The sequence below is a fragment of the Dromiciops gliroides genome, chromosome 4, assembly GCF_019393635.1.
Source record: "Dromiciops gliroides isolate mDroGli1 chromosome 4, mDroGli1.pri, whole genome shotgun sequence".
NCBI lineage: Eukaryota > Metazoa > Chordata > Mammalia > Microbiotheria > Microbiotheriidae > Dromiciops > Dromiciops gliroides.
In genome coordinates this window covers 338,034,305-338,059,227 of record NC_057864.1, presented here as the reverse complement: position 1 = coordinate 338,059,227, position 24,923 = coordinate 338,034,305, and the positions used below count along the sequence as shown (strand labels likewise).

Here is a 24,923-nt window from a genome sequence, read left to right as displayed (position 1 = left end):
GAAATTAGAAGCTTTGATTACAAGTCCTAGTTCCTTTCCTAACTAGCTGTGTGACCTTGGGCAAGTCACTTAACCTCTTGTTTTTTTTCAATTTTAGTACTTGCACTACCTACCTCACAGGGTTGTTGTGAGGAAGCACCTTTAAACTGTAAAATGCTATATAAATGTGGATTATTATTATATTACCAGGGAATGGACCAGAAAGGGAAAAGAAGATGAAAATCACCACAACAGATTGTTGGAAGGGAGAGCTGAAGCAAGCTATTGGCTATAATGAAGTCTTAGTCTTATCTGTGGGTTTTGCTATTTCTGATCAAGAATGGACTGTATTAATCCCTTATTGAGGCAGGTATATGTTTAATTTTTCTTTTATTAGTAAATGGAGTTTTACATGTCATAAAAAGTAGCTGATAAAAGACTTTGCTTTAAAAAGCACATTTTGTGAATATGATATAGTATTATGGAATATTAGCACTGAAAAGGACCCTAGAAATCATCTAGTGCAACCCTCTAGTTTTACAGATGAGGAAACAAGTCTAAAGTGGGTAGTTCCCCAGATGGGTCATTGGTTTAGAGCAGCAAGGAACCCTAGAAGTTTAGTTAAACACCTCCATTTTGCAAATGAATAAACTGAGGCCTAGGAAGGTTAATTGTCTTGTCTAAGGTCACTAAAGGTAGAAAGCATTAGAGCTGAAATTGGAACAGTGTATCATTACAGGGAAAAAAAAGCTAATGCAATCATTGGTTTTGTGAATAGAAGCATAAGGGAGGCAATCATGCACTATACTGACCCCGGTCAGACAACGTTTGGGGGTATTATTTAGTTCATTTTGAGGTGCTATGATTCTCAAAGGACATTGATTGACAGGCTGTAGAGCTCCTTGAAAAGGATGGTCCAGGATGTTGGGTCTTGAAACTATGCCATACTAAGATTGTTTAATTTGGAAAATGAGAAGCTCAGTGAAAATGTGTTAGCTGTCCTCTTTCAGAGGCCTTTCATGTGGAAGGGCATATACTTGTTTTGCTGTGCCCCAAGGTCTGTTCTAGGAGCAATGGATCAAAGTTGCCGAGAGGCAACTCACAATTAGAGTTGTTCAAAAGTCGAACAGGTTGCATTCCCTATAGATTTTGGGGAGGCAGCTTGAATACCAGTTGGAGAAGGAATTCCTACTTCCTTCTTACCTATGGGTTATCCTCAGGTGACTCCCTTTCAACTCTGATCCTGTGCTTCTGTGAGAGGTTAAGGGACTTGTGTAATTGACTTGTAGTAAGTGGCCCAGTCAGTCTTCTGATAACTATGTCTGGTGTTTTTTCTACCACACACTTTAGGGTACCTTTCCCTGTGTTCTTTCTTTTAGTGACCTCCTCAGCTCCTATGAATTTAATGATCTCTATGCCAATGATTCCTAGATCTATATTTTCAGCTCTAGTCTCTTCTGAACAATAGTCTCACGTAAACTATTTGCCTACTGGACATTCCAAACTGGATGCCCTATAGAAATCTCCAGCTCAGCATACGCAGAGCAGTACTTATATTTCCCCTTAAATTCACTCCTCTTCTGAACTTCCCTGTTTCTACTGAGGGGACCATCTGTCCAGCAAACCCTGTGTCATCCTTGAATCCTCACAATAACTCACCCTCACATCTAGTCAGTTACCAAATCTTGTTTTTCTGTACATAACATCTTTTGGGTATTCTTCCTTCTCTCACAGTCACTGTCCTAGTTCAGGTCCTAATCGTTTCTCATCTGCACTATTAGAGCAGCCTCCTGATTGTTAGTCTTTCAGCCTCAAGTTTCTCCCCTCCATCCACAAAGCTGCCAAAGGGATTTTCCTAAAGTTCAAGTCTGACCTTCTTACTTGCTGACTTAATAAATTTCAGTAGTTGCCTATTACCTCTAGAATAAATTTAAAATCCTTCTCAATATGTTCCAGCCTTTTCAACTATATTGCATCTTAGCCTCCTCCATACATATTATGATCCAGACAAACTGGCCTCTATATTATTCTTTATACATGACTCTCCATTTCCAGCCTCTTTGCCTTTTGCAGTGGCTTCCTCCCATACCTGGAATGCTCTACCCCCTCACCTTTGGTTCTCAGAATCCCTGGTTTCCTTTAGGGGTCACTCAGATGCTATCTTCTTCATGAATCTTATCCTCACTGTCCAGCTGCTAGTGCTTTTCCTCCCAAATCACATTGTTCTATTTTGTATATATGCTTATAGAACATAAGCTCCTCAAAGGCAAAGGACTGTTTCATTTTTGTGTTTATATCCCCAGTGCCTAACACACAGTACACAGAACGTGCTTAATAAATACTTGTTGGTTTATTTTAGAGTTACTGTAAGGAACCTTAAAGATCAGTGGTTTGATTTTTTAAAATTGTTCTGTATTTAACAAAGAATTTAATATTTTCCCATTTGATTCTCTCAACAGCTTTGCAAGGGAAGTAGTATAAGTATTCCCATTTTGCAAATGATGAAACTGAAGTATTGAAGGTTCAATTATTTGCCTAGTGTTGTGAGTTGTTAAGTGGCAAAAGGAAATTAGAAGTCAGGTCTTGTGATTCAAAATATATAATTAGTGTTCTTTCCACTATTTCATGCTACCACTAAACAAAAGATTTCAGAGATGTTCTGAGTCTTGCTAATAAAAATATTTCCAATGTTGTATGTGTATTTAAGGATAGTGAGGCCATCATCAATTCTTTCAGAATTAAATGCTATTCTAGGTTCACAGAAGTACTTTGCATTGCAGTTACATTAAGTAATATGCTGATTTGTGTAGTAGACTGGAGCGATCTGGCAAAAACCACCATAGTATTATTATTATTATTTTTTTTGGTGAGGCAATTGGGGTTAAGTGACTTTCCCAGGGTCACACAGCTCATAGTAACATTTTTTAAAGTAAAAAAGACATACCTTTTTTGAAATATATAATTGCCTGAGCTCACATTTTGGATTTGTTTTATATTGAGAATATACAATGTTTCAAATTGAGAATAAGACTATTTTCTGTATACTAGACTTCAAGAATAATGTTATACCATTTTACTAACTCTAGTCACATTTTTTATTGAAAGGTATTGCTCTGGGGCAGCTAGGTGGCTCAGTGGGTAAAACACTGGCCCTGGATTCAGGGGGATCTGAGTTCAAATCCGGCCTCAGACACTTGACACTTACTAGCTATGTCACCCTGGGCAAGTCACTCATTGCTCCACAGGAAAAAAAAGATATTGATGGTAACAAAATGACCCAGTTCACACTGGCAAACATTTTTTTCCTATATTGCTTTGGATGCAGGATTAGAAATTGGGTTTTCTGACTTTCTATCAGACTAGTTCTCCATTCTCCCAGTACAGCATTACCTTCCTGGTAAGGATTTTGGAGTCCAAAGCTCCAGTTTCCCTTTTCCTAAAATGCTTTACCTTTCCCCTGTCCCATCTTTGACAATCTGAAATAATGTTTGATTTTTTTGCATTCTTTATTTTGTTAAGAGATAGATTTGTATATTTTTTTCTTATAATAATGTAGATTACATCAACTATAAAAATATATCCTAAACCTTTTCTGCTCAGATTTTTTTCCCCACTCCCTATCAGTTTTTGTTGTTATTGTTATTGTTGTTTGTTTGTTTGTTTTGAAGGTTAAGTGACTTGCCCGGGGTCACACAGCCAGTAAGTGTCAAGTGTCTGAGGCCGGATTTGAACTCAGGTCCTCCTGAATGCAGGGCTGGTGCTTTATCCACTGTGCCACCTAGCTGCCCCCGCCCCCCTATCAGTTTTAAATTTTATTTTACTTTTTCATCTGGTGTGCTTTAATTTTTTTTTTTTTATGATTTCTATCTTGTTTGGGCCTATTGAAGAAAGTTACTTCTCACTTGATCACAGATTGGTATTTCACAATGGAGAGAAGACAAAAGAATGCTTTACTGATAGTTTTGCCATGATTCTAGGGGAGCATGATTTGATGAGATATCCAGCTTCCTTATTCAGTATTCTCTTGGAACTTCCTCCCCTTATTCTCCTTTTCCTTCTGAAAATAGTTGTGATAATTTCTTTCTGTTTTCCTATATCACCCTGAATGTACAACAGATGGTTCATAAGCATTTCTAGGTCATACAGTATGGGTATTTGCAGTTCTTCTGAGCCATATCCTATACTCTATAGGCATCATATAATGGACTCGGTACGGCTAGATTATCTGTGATATAGTTTGCCTGTAATCTTTAACTTAACTTGATCTTTTATTAGGAGCAATTAATTATTTTTAGTTGTCTCATCCTCATCAAATTGTTTGACTTTAATATCATTATATTAGTTTTCTTATTAATAATAAAGGGTGGTTGTTACATCATAATATAGCCTAATTATGAGGTGGCTCCCACAATATCTGCTTAGGTCCTGTGTTTGTACATGAATGCACATATTTAATCCTTAGGTTTTATGATCAGTGTAGATAGCTAAACTGGAAAATATAATCCTTATAACTGTAACTTATTTATAAAAAAATATGATTTAGAGATAGAAGGGAGCTTAGAGGTTATCTAGTCCATCCATTAGGGGCACCTAGCACAGTGGAATAGAGTGCCAGGTCAGGAGTCAGGAAGACTCATCTTCCTGAGTTCTAATTTAGCCTCAGTCAGTTGTTTTTGTTTTTGTTTTTGTTTTTGTTTTTGTTTTTGTTTTTGTTTTTGTTTTTGTTTTTGCAGGGCAATGAGGGTTAAGTGACTTGCCCAGGGTCACACAGCTAGTTAAGTGTCAAGTGTATGAAGCTGGATTTGAACTCAGGTCCTCCTGAATCCAAGGCCAGTGCTTTATCCACTAGCCTCAGTCAGTTGTGACCCTGAGCAAGTCACTTAGCACTGTTTGCTTCAGTTTCTTCGTTTGTAAAATGAGCTGGAGAAGGAAATGGCAAACCTTTCCATTATCTTTGTCAAGAAAACTCCAAATGGGGTCATGAAGAATCAGATGTGACTGAAACAACTGAACGATAACAACAACAGTGCAACCACTACATTTACACATAAGAAAAGAAAACTAAGGCATGGAGAAAGTATATGACTTGCTTAAGGTCACATAGTAGTGAATGCCAGTCAGATTTTGAACTGTTTTTCCTACTGTACCGTGTTTTCTTGAGATGGCAAGAAGGGAAGATTGTATTTTTTATTCTTCTGTTGGCTGTTTAGGCCTTTTAAAGAGAAGCAGTGATGTATTGAGTTTAAATACTACATTGGAAATAGGGAATATGCCACTGAATTTTCTTATGCTCTTGGACAAGGCATTTTATATCTGGGATTTGACACAAATGCATTTCTTACCAGGACCCTTTGTTATGAGAGGAAACTAACTGAAAGGAAGAAGAGTAAGAATCAATTATAGTAGCTATTTTTAACTTAAACTAATATATGTAAATTTAGAATATAACAGTTCTGACTTCACTGAGAGGCAGCATGACGTAGCAGATAGAGAGCTGGTCTTCGAATTAGGAAGCTCTTGGTTCACATCCTGCCTATGACACATTCTTGTATGGTCATGGGTAAATCACATAGTTTCACAGTGCCCCAGGTGACTCTCAGTTCCCTAAAATAGCGAAATCGCACATTTGGACCCCAAAGAAAAAAACAAAACAAAATATAAATACCTTTGCTTTGTGAATGGCAGAGCTTTTAATGCCAGATTAATTAAAAATTTGCCTTTGGTTTCTATATTACTATGAATGGAGTGTATTTTGTATCATGGAGCACTATGGAGTGCTAGATAAAGACTGACCAAATTAATATTTTTTTATACATGTGATTTTTAGCTTCTGGGTTGGAACAGTATGAGTGTGAACAGACAGTTCAAGCTTGAAAGTCAGGCTAATTGGATAGGGGAACTGTGACAACATCATTATTTTGAACAGATCGAGAAATTTGCTATGAGTATCATCATAGTATTACAAAATAATGTTGTCTGTCATCCATTGGTATAATAGTAATTCATACTTATACATTGGATTAATTTCTATACTACTACCAGTAGAATAATATAAACTACTCTTGCTTTTGGTCTTTGTATCTCTAATGTTTATCACAGGGCCTTGCACACAGTAGGTCTTTAATAACTACTTGTTGAATCAAATTGCTTTGTGGTTAGATAGATATCATTTGACTTTCACAACAACTGTGTGATGTAAGTGCCTCAGATATTATGCCCTTTTTGTAAAAGAGGAAACTGTGAGTATTGATGTTACTTGTCCAGGGTCTTACAGCTTAGGACTTGATCCCAAGCCTTCTGCCTCCAAGTCCAGTCTGTGTCCTTTCTAATTCACCAAGATGGATATAATATTTCAGAAACTTGATTTCATGAATACCTGATAAAGTAAAAAGTTTAAACATGACATTTAAAAAATTCTGATTAAAAGTGTGTTATAGTGGAAAGAATACTGGACAGAGTAAGGAGACCTGAGTTGTATTCCTAGATATTCTTTTATTAGCTGTCTTATAGTGGGTAAATCACAGTCTGTAGTCTTAAGTTTACTCATCTGTAAAATAAGGCATTTGGTCTAGTTGATCTCTAAAGCCTCTTTAAATATAAAGAAAATGACTTGAAAGTTTAGGGATCTAATTATATTGTTTGTTGGATTATGACAATTTGGGAAAAATTTCAGGCATTTTAAAGTACTGAGATATTACAGATTAGTCATATAATATTAGAACTAGAATGGACCTGTGATCATCTAGTCCATGGTTTTGTTTTGCTTTATGTGTGTGTGTGTTTGTTTTTTTGTTTTTTCAGGGCAATGAGGGTTAAGTGACTTGCCCAGGGTCACACAGCTAGTAAGTGTCAAGTGTCTGAGGCTGGCTTTGAACTCAGGTACTCCTGACTCCAGGACCGGTGCTTTATCCACTGTGCCACCTAGCTGTCCCCCCCCCTCCCCCCCCCAGTCCAGGGGTTTTAAATATTTTTTTTGTATCATGGACCTGTTTGTAAGTCTGGCAAAGCTAATGGGACCTTCATCTCCGAATGTTTCTAAATAATTAAAATAAGATACATAAACTTACAAAGGAAACCAGTTATATTGAATTACTTTTATCTATACACACATTCAGACTCCAGGTTAAGAACTCCTGATCTGGTCCAAATATTATTCCTCCCCTACTAAATATCAATTTTATAGTTGAAGGTACTCTTGCTTAGGGAGAATGTGACCTGTCCAAGGTCATGCCAGTTAACTTTTATTGCATATGATATAGCCAGAGCTTGATACCCAAATGTCATAGTCCAGTGTTCTTTCTATTATACTATGCTGATGATCTAATTTTATGAAAGCTATGTAAAATATTTTGAGAAGTAATTCTAGTTAAGGAAGGGAGAACAGTTTTACCTGTTCATATTTTAATTGTTAATATTATTTTCATCCCAGGCCTAATCTTTCACTCAAAGGAGCTTAAATGGGTAGAGCTAGAAAGTTGACCTAGGCAGAAACTATACAGAGAAGTATCTAGAACTGACAGACCTCTATGGAAGACTTTTTTCTTAAGCTAAATACAATGTATTTAAAAAAAACCATACACCTGTAATTGCCTGCCTACTGTATATAGGTTGTATCCTTAAATCCTCATGCTGTTAACAAAGTACTTGAACTGATTGACTTGAGGATTTGTTGCCGATTTAAGATTTTACTGTGTAAGTAAGCACTAAGGAGATAATAGGAAAGGGCCTCTACTTAAAGACATAACCACTTAGAAATCATTTTAGCCTTATTTCAGATTACTTCCCTTCACATACTCTTATGTTCTAGTGTAATTGTACTACTTGATTGTTCCCTGGTTTTGTGCTATATTGCCTACCTTCATAGATTTGATGAGGCCTGTCTTCCATGCCTGACATGTACTGTCTGGAAGTGTATAAAGAAAGCCTTTTCTTTCTATAAGACTCATCTAAGATTTGTCTTCTGTCATGAAACCCTGATTCTCCTAGTTGAATGTATTTTCTACTTTTCTCAAAGTATTCTGCATAATTAGTATCTGTATCATATTTTTATCTCCTTTGTATTATATTTAGGTATATATTTTATCCATCCTACCATTTATCCAAGGAGACTACCAGCTTTTTAAAGTAAGGGATCTGGTCATTTTTCACTTTTGTATGCTTAGGACCTAGTGCACATCTTTTTCAGTTTTTTTTAAAGGACTCTAAAGGCCTAGGACAGAACCAGTCTATAAAGATTAGCCAGCAAGTTAGATGAGTAGTGTCACAGGGATAGAAAGGATAGAAAAAATAGTAGTGGTAAGGGAAATGGAGTGTGTGTGTGTGTTTGGAGGAAGGAGGGAGGGAGGGAGGTCGAGAGAGAGAGAGAGAGAGAGAGAGAGAGAGAGAGAGAGAGAGAGAGGAGAGAAGGAAAGGAAGGAGATTTTTCATATGAGGTCTTAAGTGTTTTGCCTAGATGGATTGTAAGTTTGCTTAAGGTAACTCAGAAATATTTATTGGTATAAATCTGAACTTAGCTGGGCAGTAGAATACTTTCGTAGTTTCATTCTAAAATGAATAGCTTACTTATAGCTGTTCCCTGTTCTTATTTTGGTAGGCCATCACAATCAAAAGACAGTTATTATGACATTAAAAGAAAATTAGGGGGGCAAACAAATAATAGTTTTGAGAATTAAGTAAAGTGGGAGCACCAATTTTATATCTTGGGAATATGGTGATGACTAGAGGTTCCCAACTACATGTTACCTAAAGGCAGTATGAGAAGTTTGTTAAGGGGATAGGGATAATATTTGTAATATGAAATCCTTTTCTTGTTGAACTAGAAAAAGGCAGTAAAAATGACCCAGTGAAAGATGAGCTAATTAATTTCCAGTTATTGAAATTAGACAAATTTTGGTGTGCCCTTGGAGAAGCATATCACATTTTTATTAAATATGCTCACAGAGTTTTAATTCTGCTTACAACAATTTCTGTGAATCAAGATTCCCACTTCTGAAACAGTCATCCAAAGCAGTAAACAAACTGGAGGCTTAACATATTATGTGGACATTTCTTTGCAAAATTATACCAAGAATAAAACTATTGGTTGACGAGGAACAGAATCAAGGACCTAATTTGTTTGATTATGTTCTGATAAACATTTGATAACTTTGTTACTGAAAATGTTATATACTGAATAACATTTTCTTTTTTATAAATTAATGTTTAATTTTTTATTGCATATATATGATAAATTCCAGGATTTATTTCTTTTCACATTGAATTGGTAGTGTGGGAAGGTATACTGAAAGCCAAGGGATAGGGGTACTGATAAAGGTTAGGAATCTCTATTATAGATTAAAAGTTTTATTCTTCTTCTTTTTTTTTTTTTTGGTGAGGCAGTTGGGGTTAAGTGACTTGCCCAGGGTCACACAGCTAAGAGTTTTATTCTTTACAGTAAAAAAGACAATAGAGCAACTTGTGTTTGTTGGTCCCTGTAGTAACCATTTCTCATGACCATTTCCGTATACTTTACTGGAGAAACTCATGGAGCTCATGTCTGTACTTAAAATAATATGATTTTAAAGCTACATAGTACTTAATTTAATGATCCAGTGCAGTCTCTTCCTTTTACAGATAAACTGAGATCCAGAAAAATTAATCCTTTTTTTTTCAAGTGCACAAAACTGTTGAGTAGCAGATGACTTTTGATGATTGTCCAGTACTTTTTTCTACCATGTCGTATTGCCTTTAATTTTTTTTTCTCAGTACTCTGCCATGGGAGACTAATAATAACAAATAACCTTCCAATGAAAAATCCCCCCAAATGTGAAGTCTTTGAAGGGAAAAGGAAAGGAGTACTATATGAAATTAACTATTGTGTGAGGTATTTAGCTCCTGTGTGTTGAAAACAACTAAGATTTATTTTCTCCTCAAAATGGCTTTTTCAGAAGGCAGGCATTGGCCCATTCCTTCCCATTTGTATTCTCAGACCTGGGACTGGGTCAGTTATTTTGCACTAATAAGTTCATTTACTTGCACTGGCTTTGCCAGTTTCTTTAGGATACCAGGAGAAGGATTCTTAAAGTGAGAGAAGTGCCTAGATCAGAAGAAAAAAAACAGAATAATAAAATACTTAATTGGTTTCATCATATCAGCATCATTAGCTGAATAATAGTGTTAATTGCTGCTTCCAAACCATTTCTTTACTTTTCTTCCTTCAAAGTCTATGCAGTTGGTTTATCCCAATTACTCCATCATCAAATTTCTTCATTATTACTCTTGGACTACTGAGTATCCTTGGAGAAAGTTTCAAAATAGAGCCGATTTCATCCCCTGGAAATTTGTGGTGTGTAAGCTAATTTGGATCTTTACTTGTTGATAGTACTTTTCTTCTAATCAGATTGGCCTTTTATTTCATTGCCCAGAGCAACTGTTGAACACATTTTCCTTTTTCATTAATTTTCCTTACCCTCTTATCTCACTTACCTCACTGTGATGACTTATTCTCTATTGTCTCAGTGGGACTGGAGGCTAATCCTATAGGAACTTCCTTAACGCTCTCCTTCAAAACTTGTTATTATGAATTCTCCCTTCCTTCTCAGTACAGAAGAAAAGCTATCCCTACTCAGTGCTGAGTGTTTCTCATCTCCTTCTTTTTAGATAGCTACACCAGTAATCAACCTCATTCTCTCATGCCTCTTCAGTTCCTTTCCTTTGACTCTTCATTTATCCACAAATAAGAGCATATCTCACACAGAGAAAGCCTTCTACATTCATGGTCAATGTCCTCCTTATTCTTTTATTCAGTCATAGTCCTTAATTTGAACCAGATTTCCTTCACTATTTGACAGATTTGACCACCCTTGTCTTCTAAATATTCCTTCCACCTTTGGCTTTCAAGACCTATTACATTCTTTCTAATTTTCTGAACTTCCTTTCTCATCTATTTTGCAGATATTCCTCAAGAGTCTGCCTTCTGCCTTCATCTGTTTTTTCTTTTAGCAAGCTCATGCAATCCCAGAACCTGAAGTAATTTCTTTAATCAAAAGTCTTCCAAATCTGCATATCCAGTATTGATCTTTCCTGATCTTCAGACCTGTATTTTCACCTAGCAGGTTAAATTCAATATATTCAAAACTGTAACCTATGACATCTGACATCTGATTTGGGAGATGGAGTGTCAGGTGAGAGAAACAGAGTAGGCTTGATCATAGAGTACCTGAATAGGAGTCAGATGTAAAAAGGCTAGAAAGGTAGGAAGAGGCCACGTTGTGAGGGCTTTAAATGCCAAATAGGAAGGTACTGGAGCTCATAGTTGGGGAGGATTGGTGGTGATATAGTCTGACCTATTTAGGAAAATCACTTTGGTAGTTGAGTGGAGAATTAACTGGAGTGGGCAGAGACTTGAGGCAGGGAAACCATTGTAATAGTCTAGGTTCAAGGTAATAAGGGTTGTGTACTAGGTCCTTATATGGCCTCTGGGAATAGAGAGAAAATACACACATATGTTGTCAACGTACAAATGACAAGACTACAGTTTGGCTATGTGGGATTAGTGCAAGTGATGAGTCAAGGATGATGGAGAGGTTTTGAATCTGGACAACTGAGAAGGTGTTCCCTTGACAGTAATTGGAAAGCTGAGAATAAGGTAGAGTTTTGGGGAAAAGATAAGTTCTGTTTTGTACATTTTGAGTTTGAGAGGCCTGTGGAGACACCCATTTTGTAATGTTTTGAAAGGCAGTTGTTGAGTGATGCAGGACTAGTTCAGGAGTGAAATTAGGGATGCACACACATATCTGGGAATTATCTGCATAGATAGAATTGAATCTATGGGAGCTGATAAAGTGACTGATAAATATAGTATACAGGGAGAGGGTCCAGAATTAGTGGGCATGACTTGCATGAAAATCCAGGAAAGGAAACTGAGGAGGGATCAGAAAAGATCAGGCAAGAGCAATGCCATAAAAACCTAGAGAGGAGAGAGTATACAGGAGGAGCAGGGGATTAACAGTGTAGGTAACAGAAAAATAAAAAAGGATGAGGATTGAGGAAAAAAACTATAGATTTGCCAATTATGATATCATTGGTAACTTTGGAGAGGGTAATTTCAGTTGTATGATGAGGCAGGAAGCCAGATTGTAGAGCGTTTAGAAGAGAGTGAGAGGAGAGGGCATGGAGTCAAGTGAGTAAACATTTATTAAACTCTTACCATGTACCGGGCATTGTATTAAATGCTGGGGATACAAAGAAGGGAAAAGAAGACAATTCCTCCTTTTGGGAACTCAGTCTAATGGAGCAGACAACCTAAAACAACTATGTACATACAAGATATATACGGGATAAGTAGGAAATAATCAGCAGATGGAAGACGCTAAGATTATGGAGAGCTGGGAAAGGCTTCTTGTAGAAAGTGGGATTTTAAGGAAGATCAGGAAGGCAGGAGGAAGAGATGAAGAGTCACCTGATAGATACACACATACATATATGTGGTTTTCTAAGCAGTTTATCCTGAGGGCATAATAGATCAATTGAGGATTTTTTTAAGGCTGAGAAAGACATGAGTCTGTGGTAGGTCATAGGAAAGCTAGTAGAAAGGGTTTGATTAAAAGATTAGGGAATGGGGATGATAATGGAGCAATTTGCTGCAGTAGCTGGGTGGAAATAGGATAAAGAGTATATGCAGGGGGAAAAAAAGTATATTCAGAGAAATTGGCTTTGGCAAGGATGGTCACCTCTTCACTGGAGACAGGGAAAGATGAGGGGAGAAGAGGGAGGTCTTTTTGAATGGCTTTAACTCTCTTGAAGGGGGAGGGGTGCTGTGGAAGGCTTGAGGAGGGATCAAAAGGTGTGGTGAGTGGGTTACTGAAATTGACTAAAGAGGTGCAAAAGGTTTGCTTTTTTTGTAGTAAGGGGACCAGTTGAGATAATGTAGTTAAATTTTGTAGTGGACTTAGCATAGTTTCACGATTTTTCTCTAGCTCTATTCTGTAGCTAGTAAATAGAGAAGGAAGTGAATGGTGGAAGTAATCCAAGGTTGGGATTTGGCAAGGTGTGACTGGCAGTAGTATGAGGGGAAAGGGGTTGCTGTGTGGAGGATAGTGTAGAGTTTAATTAACTCACTCAGATGTTAAGCTAGTGAAGGGATGAGAATGTAGTGAGTACAGGGGTGATGGACTGGAAAAGAACTGAAAGTTTTAAGGATTGGAGGTAATGGTTATGATCAAGAGCAAGATTAGAGTTTGTAAGGCAGAGGGAAAGATTGAATAATAAAAAATTAGGATTGATGAAAGAATTTTGGTGTTCATGAGTGATGGCAAGATCTAGGGTATGATCATCTCTTTGTAGCTGAGATGGGGTTGAGTATTAGGTTACAGAAATTGAGTAGATTGGGAAACTGGGTTATTAGTGTATTTCAAGGGAACATCACTATGCATATTGAAGTTCCCTAGATAAGAGGACAGAAATTGAGGTGGTAAGACTTTTACAGAAGCTTTGAACTACTTGAGGAAGGAAGGAAAATTTTCTGGGGAGTGATTTAGAACACTTAACCAAGATCTACATTAGATCATAAATTTGTATAGCATGAACCTCAAGGGAAGAGAGGCTGCTGAGAGAAGGTGGTAGGAGAGTTTGGAAGTGACTTTCACCATAACCAGTTAAGTCCTGGGGATGAGTGAAAATTCAGCCAGTATTAGAGAGGTTTAAGATGAAAGGAACTGCTTATTTAAAATAGTGCTCCACAAATAGTAGGTGCTTAATAAAGTTTTTTTCCCCCCCTGGTACTGATGGTTTTTTTTTAAATAAATGAATCACTGGTTAATTGAAAGTAAGCAAAGGATGGCTAATTAATATCAATAACGTATACTTTTTAGTATTAATATATAGTATTGATGACCCAGTGAGTAAGGCAGAACTCCCACTTCTTTGTTATACTGAACCCTTTAGATTTGAGCATCTATAGTCATGACCTCATTTTTGTTATAGGAGTTTTAGTTCTCAGAATTGTTGATGTGAAGGACAGCTTAACCTCATTTGTTCTGTTGAATGTCAGTCCCCACCCCCCAAGTAATGTTTTAGTTTTCTTTGGGGTAGGAACTGAATTTTGTTCAACATTTCTCATTTATGCTTTAGGTATACATTTGACAGTATGATAGAGGGAACTTTTGCTATTTTCTATATGTTGCTTGTATAAATTTGTATTATTTAAAAAATGTGTTATGGTATTTAGGTTTGAATGTTGCTTGAAGTTTTGTTTAAATTTTATTAGTAAAATGAAAGTGTTCAATAGAATAATAATACTGGCCAGGATCCCATTTGGCATTCTAGCGTTTTCCAGGAATAGGAAGTATGCAGTATTTAAACATAGAGATAAAAAAAGAGTACTTAAAAAAAAGAGTAGAGGAATCAAAAGAAAAATTGCCTACTGTTCACCTAAGGCAATAATAATAGTGGCACTTAATAAATGGTCATTGATTAATAAACTTTAAGAATAATTATGTTCCACAGACTGCCAGTTTATGGGGATGCAAAGACAAAAATGAAACAATTTCTGGTTCCAAGGACCTTATGTTCTGTCATATACATTTATAAAATACAGAATATATGCATTAAGAATACAAACCAGGTAGTTTTGGTAGGGAGAGCACTAGAAGCTGGGATCAGGAAAGGCTTCTTGTAGAGAGGTAGCCACACTCAAGCTGAAGGTTTTGGGGTTTTTTTTTGCCATTTTTTTCCTCCAGCTCATTTTTAAAAATTCATTTTTTAATCATAAAAGTATTTTATTTTCTAGTTACATGTAAACACAGTTTTTAGCATTTGTTTTTATAAGATTTTGAGTTCCAAATTTTTCTCCCTCCCTCCCTTCCCTCCCCCTTCCCCAAGACAGAATGCAGTCTGATATAGGTTATACATATACAATCACATTAAACATATTTTTGCATTAGTCATGTTGTGAAAGAAGAATCAGAACAAAAGGGGAAAAATCTCAAAAAAGAAAAAAAAGTAGAAACGGTATGGTTCAATCTGCATTCAGATTCCACAGTTCTTTTTTTCTGTTTGTGGAGAGCATTTTCCATCATGAGTCCTTTGGAATTTTCTTGGATCATTGTATTGCTGAGAAGAGCTAAGTCTATCGCAGTTCATCATTTCACAATGTTGCTTTTGCTGTGTAATATGTTCTCCTGTTTCTGCTCACTTCACTCAGCATCAATTCACTTAAGTCTTTCCAGGTTTTTCTTTTTTCTTTCTTTTTTTTTTTTTAGTGAGGCAATTGGGGTTAAGTGACTTGCCCAGGGTCACACAACTAGTAAGTGTTAAGTGTCTGAGGACGGGATTTGAACTCAGGTACTCCTGACTCCAGGGCCGGTGCTCTATCCACTGAGCCACCTAGCTGCCCCTTTCCAGGTTTTTCTGAAATCTGCCTACTCATCATTTCTTATAGCACAATAGTATTCCATTACATTCATATACCACAACTTGTTCAGCCATTCCCCAGTTGATGAGCATCCCTCGATTTCCAGTTCTTTGCTACCACAGAGAGCTGCTATAAATATTTTTGTACATATGGGTCCTTTTCCCTTTTCTATGATCTCTTTGGGATACAGACCTAGTTGTGGTATTATTGGGTCAAAGGGTATGCACAGCCCTCTAGCCCTTTGGGCATAGTTCCATATTGCTTTCCAAAATTGTTGGATCAGTTCACAACTTCACCAACAATTCAAGCTGAGTTTTTAAGATGATTTCAGCACATTCTTCTGTGAGTTTTGCTCTGAGTTTTTAAGGAAATGTGATTCCAACTGCTGAAGGTGATGAGAGAGAGAGCATTCCAGGCAGAGGGGACAGCTAATACAAAGGCACTGAGATTCAAGGGTAGAGTGTTGTATATAAGCAACAGCAAGTAGGTCAGTGTAAATGGACCTCAGAAGGTAGTAATTTGTAACAAGCATGGAAAGCTGAGAAGGGGTCAGGCTGTAAAGAATTAAAATACCAGAAATAAGAATTTTTATTTACTTGATCATGGAAGTAATAGAGAGGCACTGGGGTATATTGAGAGAGAGAGAGTGTGTGTGTGTGTGTGTGTGTGTGTGTGTGAGAGAGAGAGAGAGAGAGAGAGACAGACAGACAGACAGACAGACTCTGTGTCTGTGTGTGGGTATGTGTGGGGGAGGAGGAGTGAGGGAAGTAGGGAGAAGGGTATGTGTTCATGTGACATAATTAGGTCTGTGTTTTGGAAAAATAATTTTTTGTGGAGGATAAATTGGAGTGGGGAGAGACTTGAGGCAGGGACATTAAATAGGAGGTTGTTGTGGTAGGTAGTCCACATGGAAAGGTCATGAAGTCCTGAGCTAGAGTGGAAGTGGAGTGTTTATAAATAGTTCATAAGGATTCTGTAAGGTAGTGTTCTTATTCCCATTTTACTTTTAAGGAAAACCGAGATCATGCAGGTAGTAAGAGTTGGAATTCAAACTTGATTCTATTTATCTTTGTTTCTCACTCTGTCTCTCTCTCCCTCTGTCTCTCTGTCTCTCTAGGAAAAGCAGATTGGTATACTGAAAAGAATACTGAACTCGTGTGTGTGTGTGTGTGTGTGTGTGTGTGTGTGTGTGTGTATGTGTATGTGTATGTGTATGTGTATGTGTGTGTAAAATAGGGAAGTCCTCCTGACCCTACCCTTTTACCCTTCTTTTTTCTACTCTTTGAAAGTAAAATATTAGATTATTGAATTTGTAGGTAAAATAAAATTAAGTAATGATTAAAGCTTAACTAGAAATTTACTAGGCCTATAAATTTATAAACTACTAGTTGGTTATAACAAAGAGCTTATAAAAAATAGCAAATTCTAGCATAGACTATAGCCTTCCAGATATACAATCTATATTCCTCAGCCTGAAATTTAGAGCCATCTTTTTTTTTTTTTTTTTAGTGAGGCAATTGGGGTTAAGTGACTTGCCCAGGGTCACACAGCTAGTAAGTGTTAAGTGTCTGAAGCGGGATTTGAACTCAGGTACTCCTGACTCCAGGGCTGGTGCTCTATCCACTGTGCCACCTAGCTGCCCCAATTTAGAGCCATCTTAAATCCAGTGGCTCCCTGTTATCTCTAAAACGAAACTCCTGTTTGGCATTTAAAACTCTTCACAACCTACTTTTCCAGTTTTGTTTTATATTACTCCTTTCTTAATCTCCACATGCACAACGTTCAGTCTTCAGTGTCTGTGCAGTTGTACTGACTATACCCCATATCTTGAATGCATTTGCTCCTCACCTGTCTTTTAAAATCCCTAGTTCCATCAAAGCTCAGCTTAAGACCACCTTCTGCTTAAAGCCTTTCTAGGTCTTTCTAAGTTTCTAGTGTGTCTTCCTTACTCCCATTTACCTTGTGTGTATTTTGTATGTGGGTGAATAAGAGATACATACACAAATTTATTCCCCATGATAGAATGTAAGTTCTTTGAGAACAGGAACTATTTCAATTTTCCTCTTTATCCTTAGTGCCTAGCATAGTACCTGACACATAGTAGATACGTAATGAATATTTGTTGCTTGCTTGATCTATGTGGTCTTATAACTAAGTCTTAAACCGATCTTCAGGACCCAAGTGAAATTTTAACTACCAAATGAAATCTTTGATCATCCCAGTTCTTAGTGAACTGAACTTCTTTAGACATATTGTTTATACCACTCATTTGATACTTAGAACAAGGTAGTATATGTCTGGTTTATATTTGTATTTTGAATATGTACATTGCCCAATTCACAGTAGGTTCTTAATGTTTGTTGACAATGTTGAAATATTTGATATAGGTATAGATAATATTTCTGAGGCATAGAAAGATTGAATTACATAGTTAATATTAATAGTACAACCAAAATGAGGAGGATGGACTATAGGACCTCTGAAGTTCCTTCTTTAGTTCTAAATCTGTAGTTCTTTGTGAACTACCTACCAATGGAACCAAGGTTGTCTTCTTTTTAGAACAGTTTTCTTTCCATTTTGTTTTACCCAACTCTGAAGTATTTTTTTTTGGGGGGGGGGTAAGGCAATTGGGTGAAGTATTTTGAAATGTAAGATGCTTAGATCTCACTTCAAGGGCTGTACACCTTTAAATTTGAGATGTAAACACTTTTAATAGTGACTAATTACTGTTCTACTAGTTTAAGGTGACTTGTCCAGTTCATAAAGATTTTGATGGAAAAGATATAGTTTTATTTTGAGATAAATTTTCAAATAAAAGAGGGATGTTTGTATTTCCTTAATTGAATGACTTTTGGATGACTTGAACATTAGGCTGTAGTGAGTGCTTTGGAGTATTATTTCCTTTGGAGTCATTAAAACTTTCTCAAAACCCTGGATTTAAAGTCAGACCTTAGGTTTTGAATTGTAGCTCTACATAGTCCTTATGGATTCTAGTTTCCTCATTTATAAAACAAGAGGGTCAGATTAGAATATTCTGAGTTCTTAACCTAGGGTTTGTGAACTTGTTTTAAAAAAATACTTGGATAACTATATTTTAGTATAATTGGTTTCCTGTAAAATATGTGTTTTATGTATTTTAAAACATTATTCTGAAGCGTTCTATAGGTTTCCCCAGAATACCAAAGGAGTCTGTGAGATAGAAAAAAAAAGTTAATCCTTGGACTAAACAATCTCTAAGATTCCTCTGGTTTTAAAATCCCATTATCTGATGAGTATTTTATTTAGGATCATAATGGCTCTGTCAGTGGCAGCATTTGAACTTTGAAGTCTCATGAACCCAAGTTCAGTGTACTATTGTTGATTTTTTAAAAAGTATACTTTATAATAAGCTCACATTTGTTTAATATTAAGTTTACCATTTGTGAAACATTTTTTTTACAAAAACCTTGTGGGGTATTAGAAATATTGAGGGGGTGGGGTGGACATATAGCTTGAGAGTATCTGAGGCAGGAATTGAATCTAGGTTGCCTTACTTCAAATGCAGCCCTCTTTCCGCTATACTATGCTGCCTTTTGCTGTTTAATAGGGAGTTTAATGACATGACATAGGACATTTTTACTTTAGTCACATTCTAAGTGACAACTAAAATTGTGGGGTTCCCCCCCCCAAATTTTCTAGTGTCACTGTTAAAGTTCTTATCTTAAACTAAAGACTCGTTTGTGGTTTGCCTGATGGTAGATACCTCTAGGTTTATGTGTGTATATGTATGCACACAAACACATATGAATAAAATATTTGGATATAACTGTACATACTTAAGAATAGAGATTTGTGAATCTTAATTAGATTTAACCTTTTACAAAAAGCTTCCTTTGAAGTTTCAAAATAGTACTAAAAACATATAAATTGATCAGCATGTTTTGATAGTATTTTAGTATAGGGCCCCCCCTTTTTTCTTTTCATTTCTTACTTTTGAAGATTGTAAATTCATCAGATTTTTTGGTGGTAATATAAATAATAGCTAACATTTATTCAGTACTTAAAAGGTTGGTAAACCGTTTTACAACTATCATCTTATTTTATCCTCAAAACAATCCTTGGAGGTAGGTGCTATTATTATCCCCATTTTACAGACGAGGAAACTGAGGCAGGCAGAAGTTTAGTAGTTTCCCCAGGGTTACACATTTAATAAGTGTTAAGACTGAATTTGAACTCTGGTCTTCCTGACTCCAGATTCAAAGGCACTGCTGCCCCCTAGCAGTCTCTAGCAAATCTTGTGCTAAATCTCAATTCTGCTTTGATATGCTTTCTTTACAACTTTTATTTCTTCTTATCTCATAATTGTAGAGGAAATAAATTATTCTTTTGGAAATAATTGGCTTCATAATTAACAACCTTTTGGGGTTAGATAAATTTATTTCTCTAGTATTCTAGTTAGAATACTTATTTTTTGTTTCATAGTTCACAGGAAAAATAATTTTTAAATTTGGATGATTTTCCATGCTATTAAAATTTTTATCTTTCAAATAGATCTTTTACTCTGATTGGCAATAGCTGAAATCTTAAATTATGCTCTGATCTTAAAAAAAATCTAATTTAAATAGCAGCATTTGTTTACCCTAAGATAGTATAAAGGTTAACACAGTAAATACTTTTGCCTTTGCCCTAAAGTAAAAGGTTAACTGTCTCTTCTTTTTTTTTTTCCTTTTGACAGAGCAAACTCGATTAAAAAATATCAGAAAAGTATATGGAAGATGTTTATGGTATCGTTTACGGTTATTAAAACCCCAGCCAAATGTAATTCCCACAATAAAGTAAGTATTATTCTTCATTCAAAAAGTATTTGATTGCCTACTAAGTGCTAGGCACCATGCTGAGAAAAAAATTGAGTTCCTTCTCTTGGAAGGTTAAACATGTTCACAAGTAAATACTGCAAAAGGCAGAATATGATAAGTGCTCTATGAGGGGTTCAAACAAAACTGAAAGTTTAGAGAAAGATGAGCTTGTTTCTGCCTTTGTGGGATTTAGCAATGCCTTGATGGAAGGGTGTAGGATTACAACCATGTGCAAATTGGGAGGAAGATATTCTAGGCAGAGGAAATTGTATGAGCAAAGGAGAGGAAGCTGTAAGTATAGAATAAGTTGGGGGAAAGTCAAATAGTCCAATTTAGCAAAGATTGGGAGATGGGGTTGGAGAAATAGATTAGGACCAGGACATTAAAGAACTTTGAATACCAGGCTAAGAATTTGGACTTCAGTAAATAGTAGATACATCAATCAATAAGCAATCAACAAGTGCCTGTTATATATGCCAGGTGCTGTGCTAGGTGTAGGGATACAAAGATGAGGTAGTTTTTGCTTTCAAGAAGCTTAGCTTCTATTGGGAAATATAAGGAGATAAAAAATAATTACAAGGTAATTTTGCTAATAGTTAAGGGAATCAGGGAAAGCCTCATTGAAAGTGGAATTTGAGATGAGCGTTGAAAGAAACTAGTGATTTTAAGAGGTAGGGGTGAAGAGGGAGTGAATTCTAATCATTGAGGGGAGCCTTGGGCAAAGGCATGAAAATGGGGAGGCAGTGTTATGTATGAGGAATGTTCATTTGACTGGACTATGAAGGGAAGTGCTAAATAATAGGGCTAGACAGGTAAGTTGGGAATAGACTGTTGGAATAGACTGTTGGGCTTTGAATGCCCAACAGAGTTTGCATGGATCCTTCAGGTAAAAAGGGGGAACCACTGGAGTTTTTGGAGCAGGGGAGTTTAATGATCAAACCTATACTTTGGGAATATTACTTTGGAAACATTTTGGAGAGTAGTTTGGAGAGGGGAGAGATGGAAGATTTTGTGCTTTAGGAAAACTATTGGGACAAGGATGCTTGGGGTGGACTGGGACTCAGATAAGGCATGGAAATCAGTTGAAAGCAGCTAATCATAGCTCTAGAAAGAAGTAAAGAGTACTTAAACTACTATGGTGGTGGTGGGAATCGATTGAAAGACTTGGTGGTTAGAATGGAGATTTAAAGGAGAGAAAGGAGTCTAAAGGTAATTGACATTTTGACCCTGGGTGCCTGGGAAATTGGTGGTGTTATTAATAGGAAGTAGGAGCATTAAGAAGAAAAGCCCTCTTGTGTTCTTGCTTTTGCTCATGATGTTTCCTATGCCTAGAATACCCTTTTCTCTTCTTCGCTTTTTGCCTACATATCCTTTAAAACCCAATTCGTCATCCTCCTCCTTTATTAAGTATTTCTGATCCTTCTTGTTAGTAACAAACCTTCCTTGGACTTAACACAGCTTTTTATTTTTCAACTCTAATGTGTTTGTGATATAATGGCAAATATTATAGATCTCTCTTTGTTTTGCCCCTCCCCCCTTAAAATAAAAGCTCTATGAGGGCAAGGACCATTTCATATGTAAGTTTTGTATCCCCATTGCCTAGCATAGCATTCTTTACAAAAGTAGGTGCTTAATAATACCTGGCATAGTGTTTTAAATTTTGCAAAATACTTTATATATATATATATATATATATATATATATATATGATCTCATTTGAGCATCAAAACAACCCCGTGAGATGGTTACTACAGATGGTTACTATCTCTGTTGTACAAATGAGAAAAATTCAGACAACTTTGGGGAGTAGTAGTTGGAGGGAAAGGGTTTTTAAATGATGAGTTTATTTTTGAATAAATTGAGTTGATGTGACAAGGATATTGAGGTAGAGATGTCTAGGAAGCAGAAAAAAAGATGAAGATTAGATTAGAAATATGCATGGAGGTTTAAGCTGGAGTATATGAAACAAGTTAGAAAGAAAAGAGCATTGAGGATAGAACTTTGGAAAATCCCCATATTTATGAATGAAAAGGAAGAGGAGGCAATGAAGGAGACAGCCAAAATTTTCCTCATCTTTGTTTATGCTATTTAAGTAAGCCCTTTAAAAACAAATTTCTAGCACAAATTACTCCAGCAACAGTCTTTTTCCAAGAAGTAATCTGATGTTAATAATCAGATCTTGGGGGCAGCATTATAGCTTGATATCTAAGACTTTTTAAAAACTAAATAGATGCTTAAATGAAACATTCAGACTTTCAGGTATTTTAATTTGGATAGATTTGGATAAATTTTGATTTTCTTTTAAATGTGAGATAAGATAAATGTCTTCTTTCTCAGTTGTAAAGTGCCTTTCCCTGTTTACAAAAAGTCCTGTGTTAACAGTAACAACAACAAAATCAAACCCAACAAAAAACTCAAAAGTGATTTTTCTTACTATTTGTAAAGGCTTAATTTTGCTTATTTTAGTCCTCAGATATATTTAAAATATATTTATTTAAAAAAGAATTAATCCTTATGAACAGTTTAAAAGTTTTTTATAGCATTTTACTGGATGCATTTTAAATGTAGACTTTCAGATATATGGCTTAATGAAGACTGATGAAACATTTAGGTAAATCATTTTTGTTCTCCTTTTCTGCTGCCTGTTGGTATTTAAATTGATACTTGATGATATTTTGAACCTCTTGAATGTTATTTTCTCTATAACTTAGTTTACTGGGAACACTAAACAGTTTAAATTCACTTTAATGAAGCTTCAGAGAAAAGGTAGATGCTGATACTAGCTTAGATTAAAAAGTCATCATGAACCTTTATAGTTTTTTAATTCCAGAGTAGTTTTAAAATTTAAAAAAATCATTGTAGTTCCTAGTTTGTCTCTCTTCCCCATTCTTAATACAGAGGCTAAATTTGGGAAATCCCAAAGAAATAATTTGTGAACTATGTTTTAAGAAAGACCCTGTAAGTTACTTAAGTTGAATTTCAATAGTTTGTTGTCTCTACACTCAATGTGGAAATATTATGTTAAGTTTTTTGAGTTTCCAGTAAAACCACCAGACCCAAGTGTGCACTTTGTTTTTATTTCCATTAAAAGGTCCAATAATTAGTAAATGGATTAGCCTATCAGATAATAATTGTAGCCATCAAGTTTAAATGTTACAGCATAATTTTGTTGAATTGAATTAGATTTTGTGTTTGTTGTTTTGATCATCCTGTTTTATTTTTCTGGCAGTTTTCAAACAAATCAAAATATATAAATCTGTTTACATCATACTCATTTTTTTCCCCCCAAACAGGAAAATAATTCTGCTTGCAGGGTGGGCATTGTTTTTATTCCTTGCATACAAAGTTTCCAAAACAGACAGAGAGTATCAAGAATACAACCCTTATGAAGTCTTAAATTTGGATCCTGTAAGTAGTGTTTTTTGTGTAATGCACATTAATTTAATGAATCCATGAAAATCAGTGTAGGCCCAGGTCCTAACAGAAATCAGATAGTGGGCAAATTAAAAGTTTAGAAATACAACACACAGTTCTGGGATTAAATTTTTTTCAGAATATTTTCATCAGGATTAATTTTTACTATGTATTTAGTCATTCCGTTGCTGAGAATTTGGTGAGCTGGGAAAAATTTAAGTAGGCAGACATTTTTTTCTTAAAAAATATCTATGAAGCCGGTTAAATGATCAGAACCAAAGAATCTGAGATGCAGATGTGTGTAAGATCCTAGAGTTACAGATTTAGAGCTGGAAGAGAACTAAACCTTAAGTGAACAATACAAATTAGTCAGCTAGCATTTATTAAGCACCTATTATGATCTAAGTGTTGGGGATACAAAAATAGAACCATTCCTATTGCTGGAAGCTTACATTCTGTTGGGGAAGAGAACATGCGTGTATATAAGTATATTCAAAATACATAAAAATAAATACAAGTTAACTTTTTTGGGGGAAGGAAGAAGGCACTAACAGCTAGAGGAATCACGAATGGCTTCATGTAGAAGATGGTGCTGTAGCTGGGTCTGTTGGAAACTAGGGATTCTAAGAAATGGAAGTGAGGAGGGATGGCATTTCATCTATTATGTATGATCAAGGTCTTATGAATAGGATTATGGTTCAGTGACATTATTTGCAGCAAGTAGTTGGGTAAATCCAAAGTTGCATGAAGGCTAAGATTGCTTAGCATTGATGGTGGAAAATATAAGGAAAAACTTAAAATCCACCTATGATATTCTTCTCCACTCTCCCATGTGAGGTGCTATTTTCAGATTGATGAATATTTCTTTTAGAGTGTGCTTAGCATTTTAGAATGGAAAGGGACCCATGGTCTTGTTTGGTTGCCTTATCTTACAGATGATGAAAAGAAGGCCTCCTTCAAATTGAGGCTTGTTCATCCCTGTTCCTCAAAATGGAAAAACTTCTGAATGGGATTTGTTAAAGCCTGCAAATAATAGTATTTGGATTACAAGCTATATGAAGTGTATCCTGTAGGAATGTTTGAGTCATATTAATTGATCTATAAATACTTAAGAAATAAGTGAAAAAATTATGAGTATGATAACTTTTTGACAATTTAATATCCTAAAGTAAAAGTATAAAGAAAAGTTTTAATAGCAATTATTAGTCAAGATATTAAGTTTAATCCAAGAAATATTGGCAAGCAAATGGAGCTGTCTTCTAATCTTTATGTTGAAAATCAAACTATTTCACTTGATGACATAT

General features: G+C 35.8%; 1 protein-coding gene across 1 annotated transcript in view; it reads left to right on the top strand.

Moving 5' to 3' along the window:
• SEC63 (SEC63 homolog, protein translocation regulator) overlaps positions 1–24,923 on the top strand; it is an 81,299-nt gene that overhangs the window by 4,818 nt on the left and 51,558 nt on the right. Inside the window, 2 exon segments of the mRNA XM_044001939.1 lie at positions 20,085–20,184; positions 23,499–23,613. Of these exon segments, the coding sequence (XP_043857874.1) occupies positions 20,085–20,184; positions 23,499–23,613 (215 nt within the window).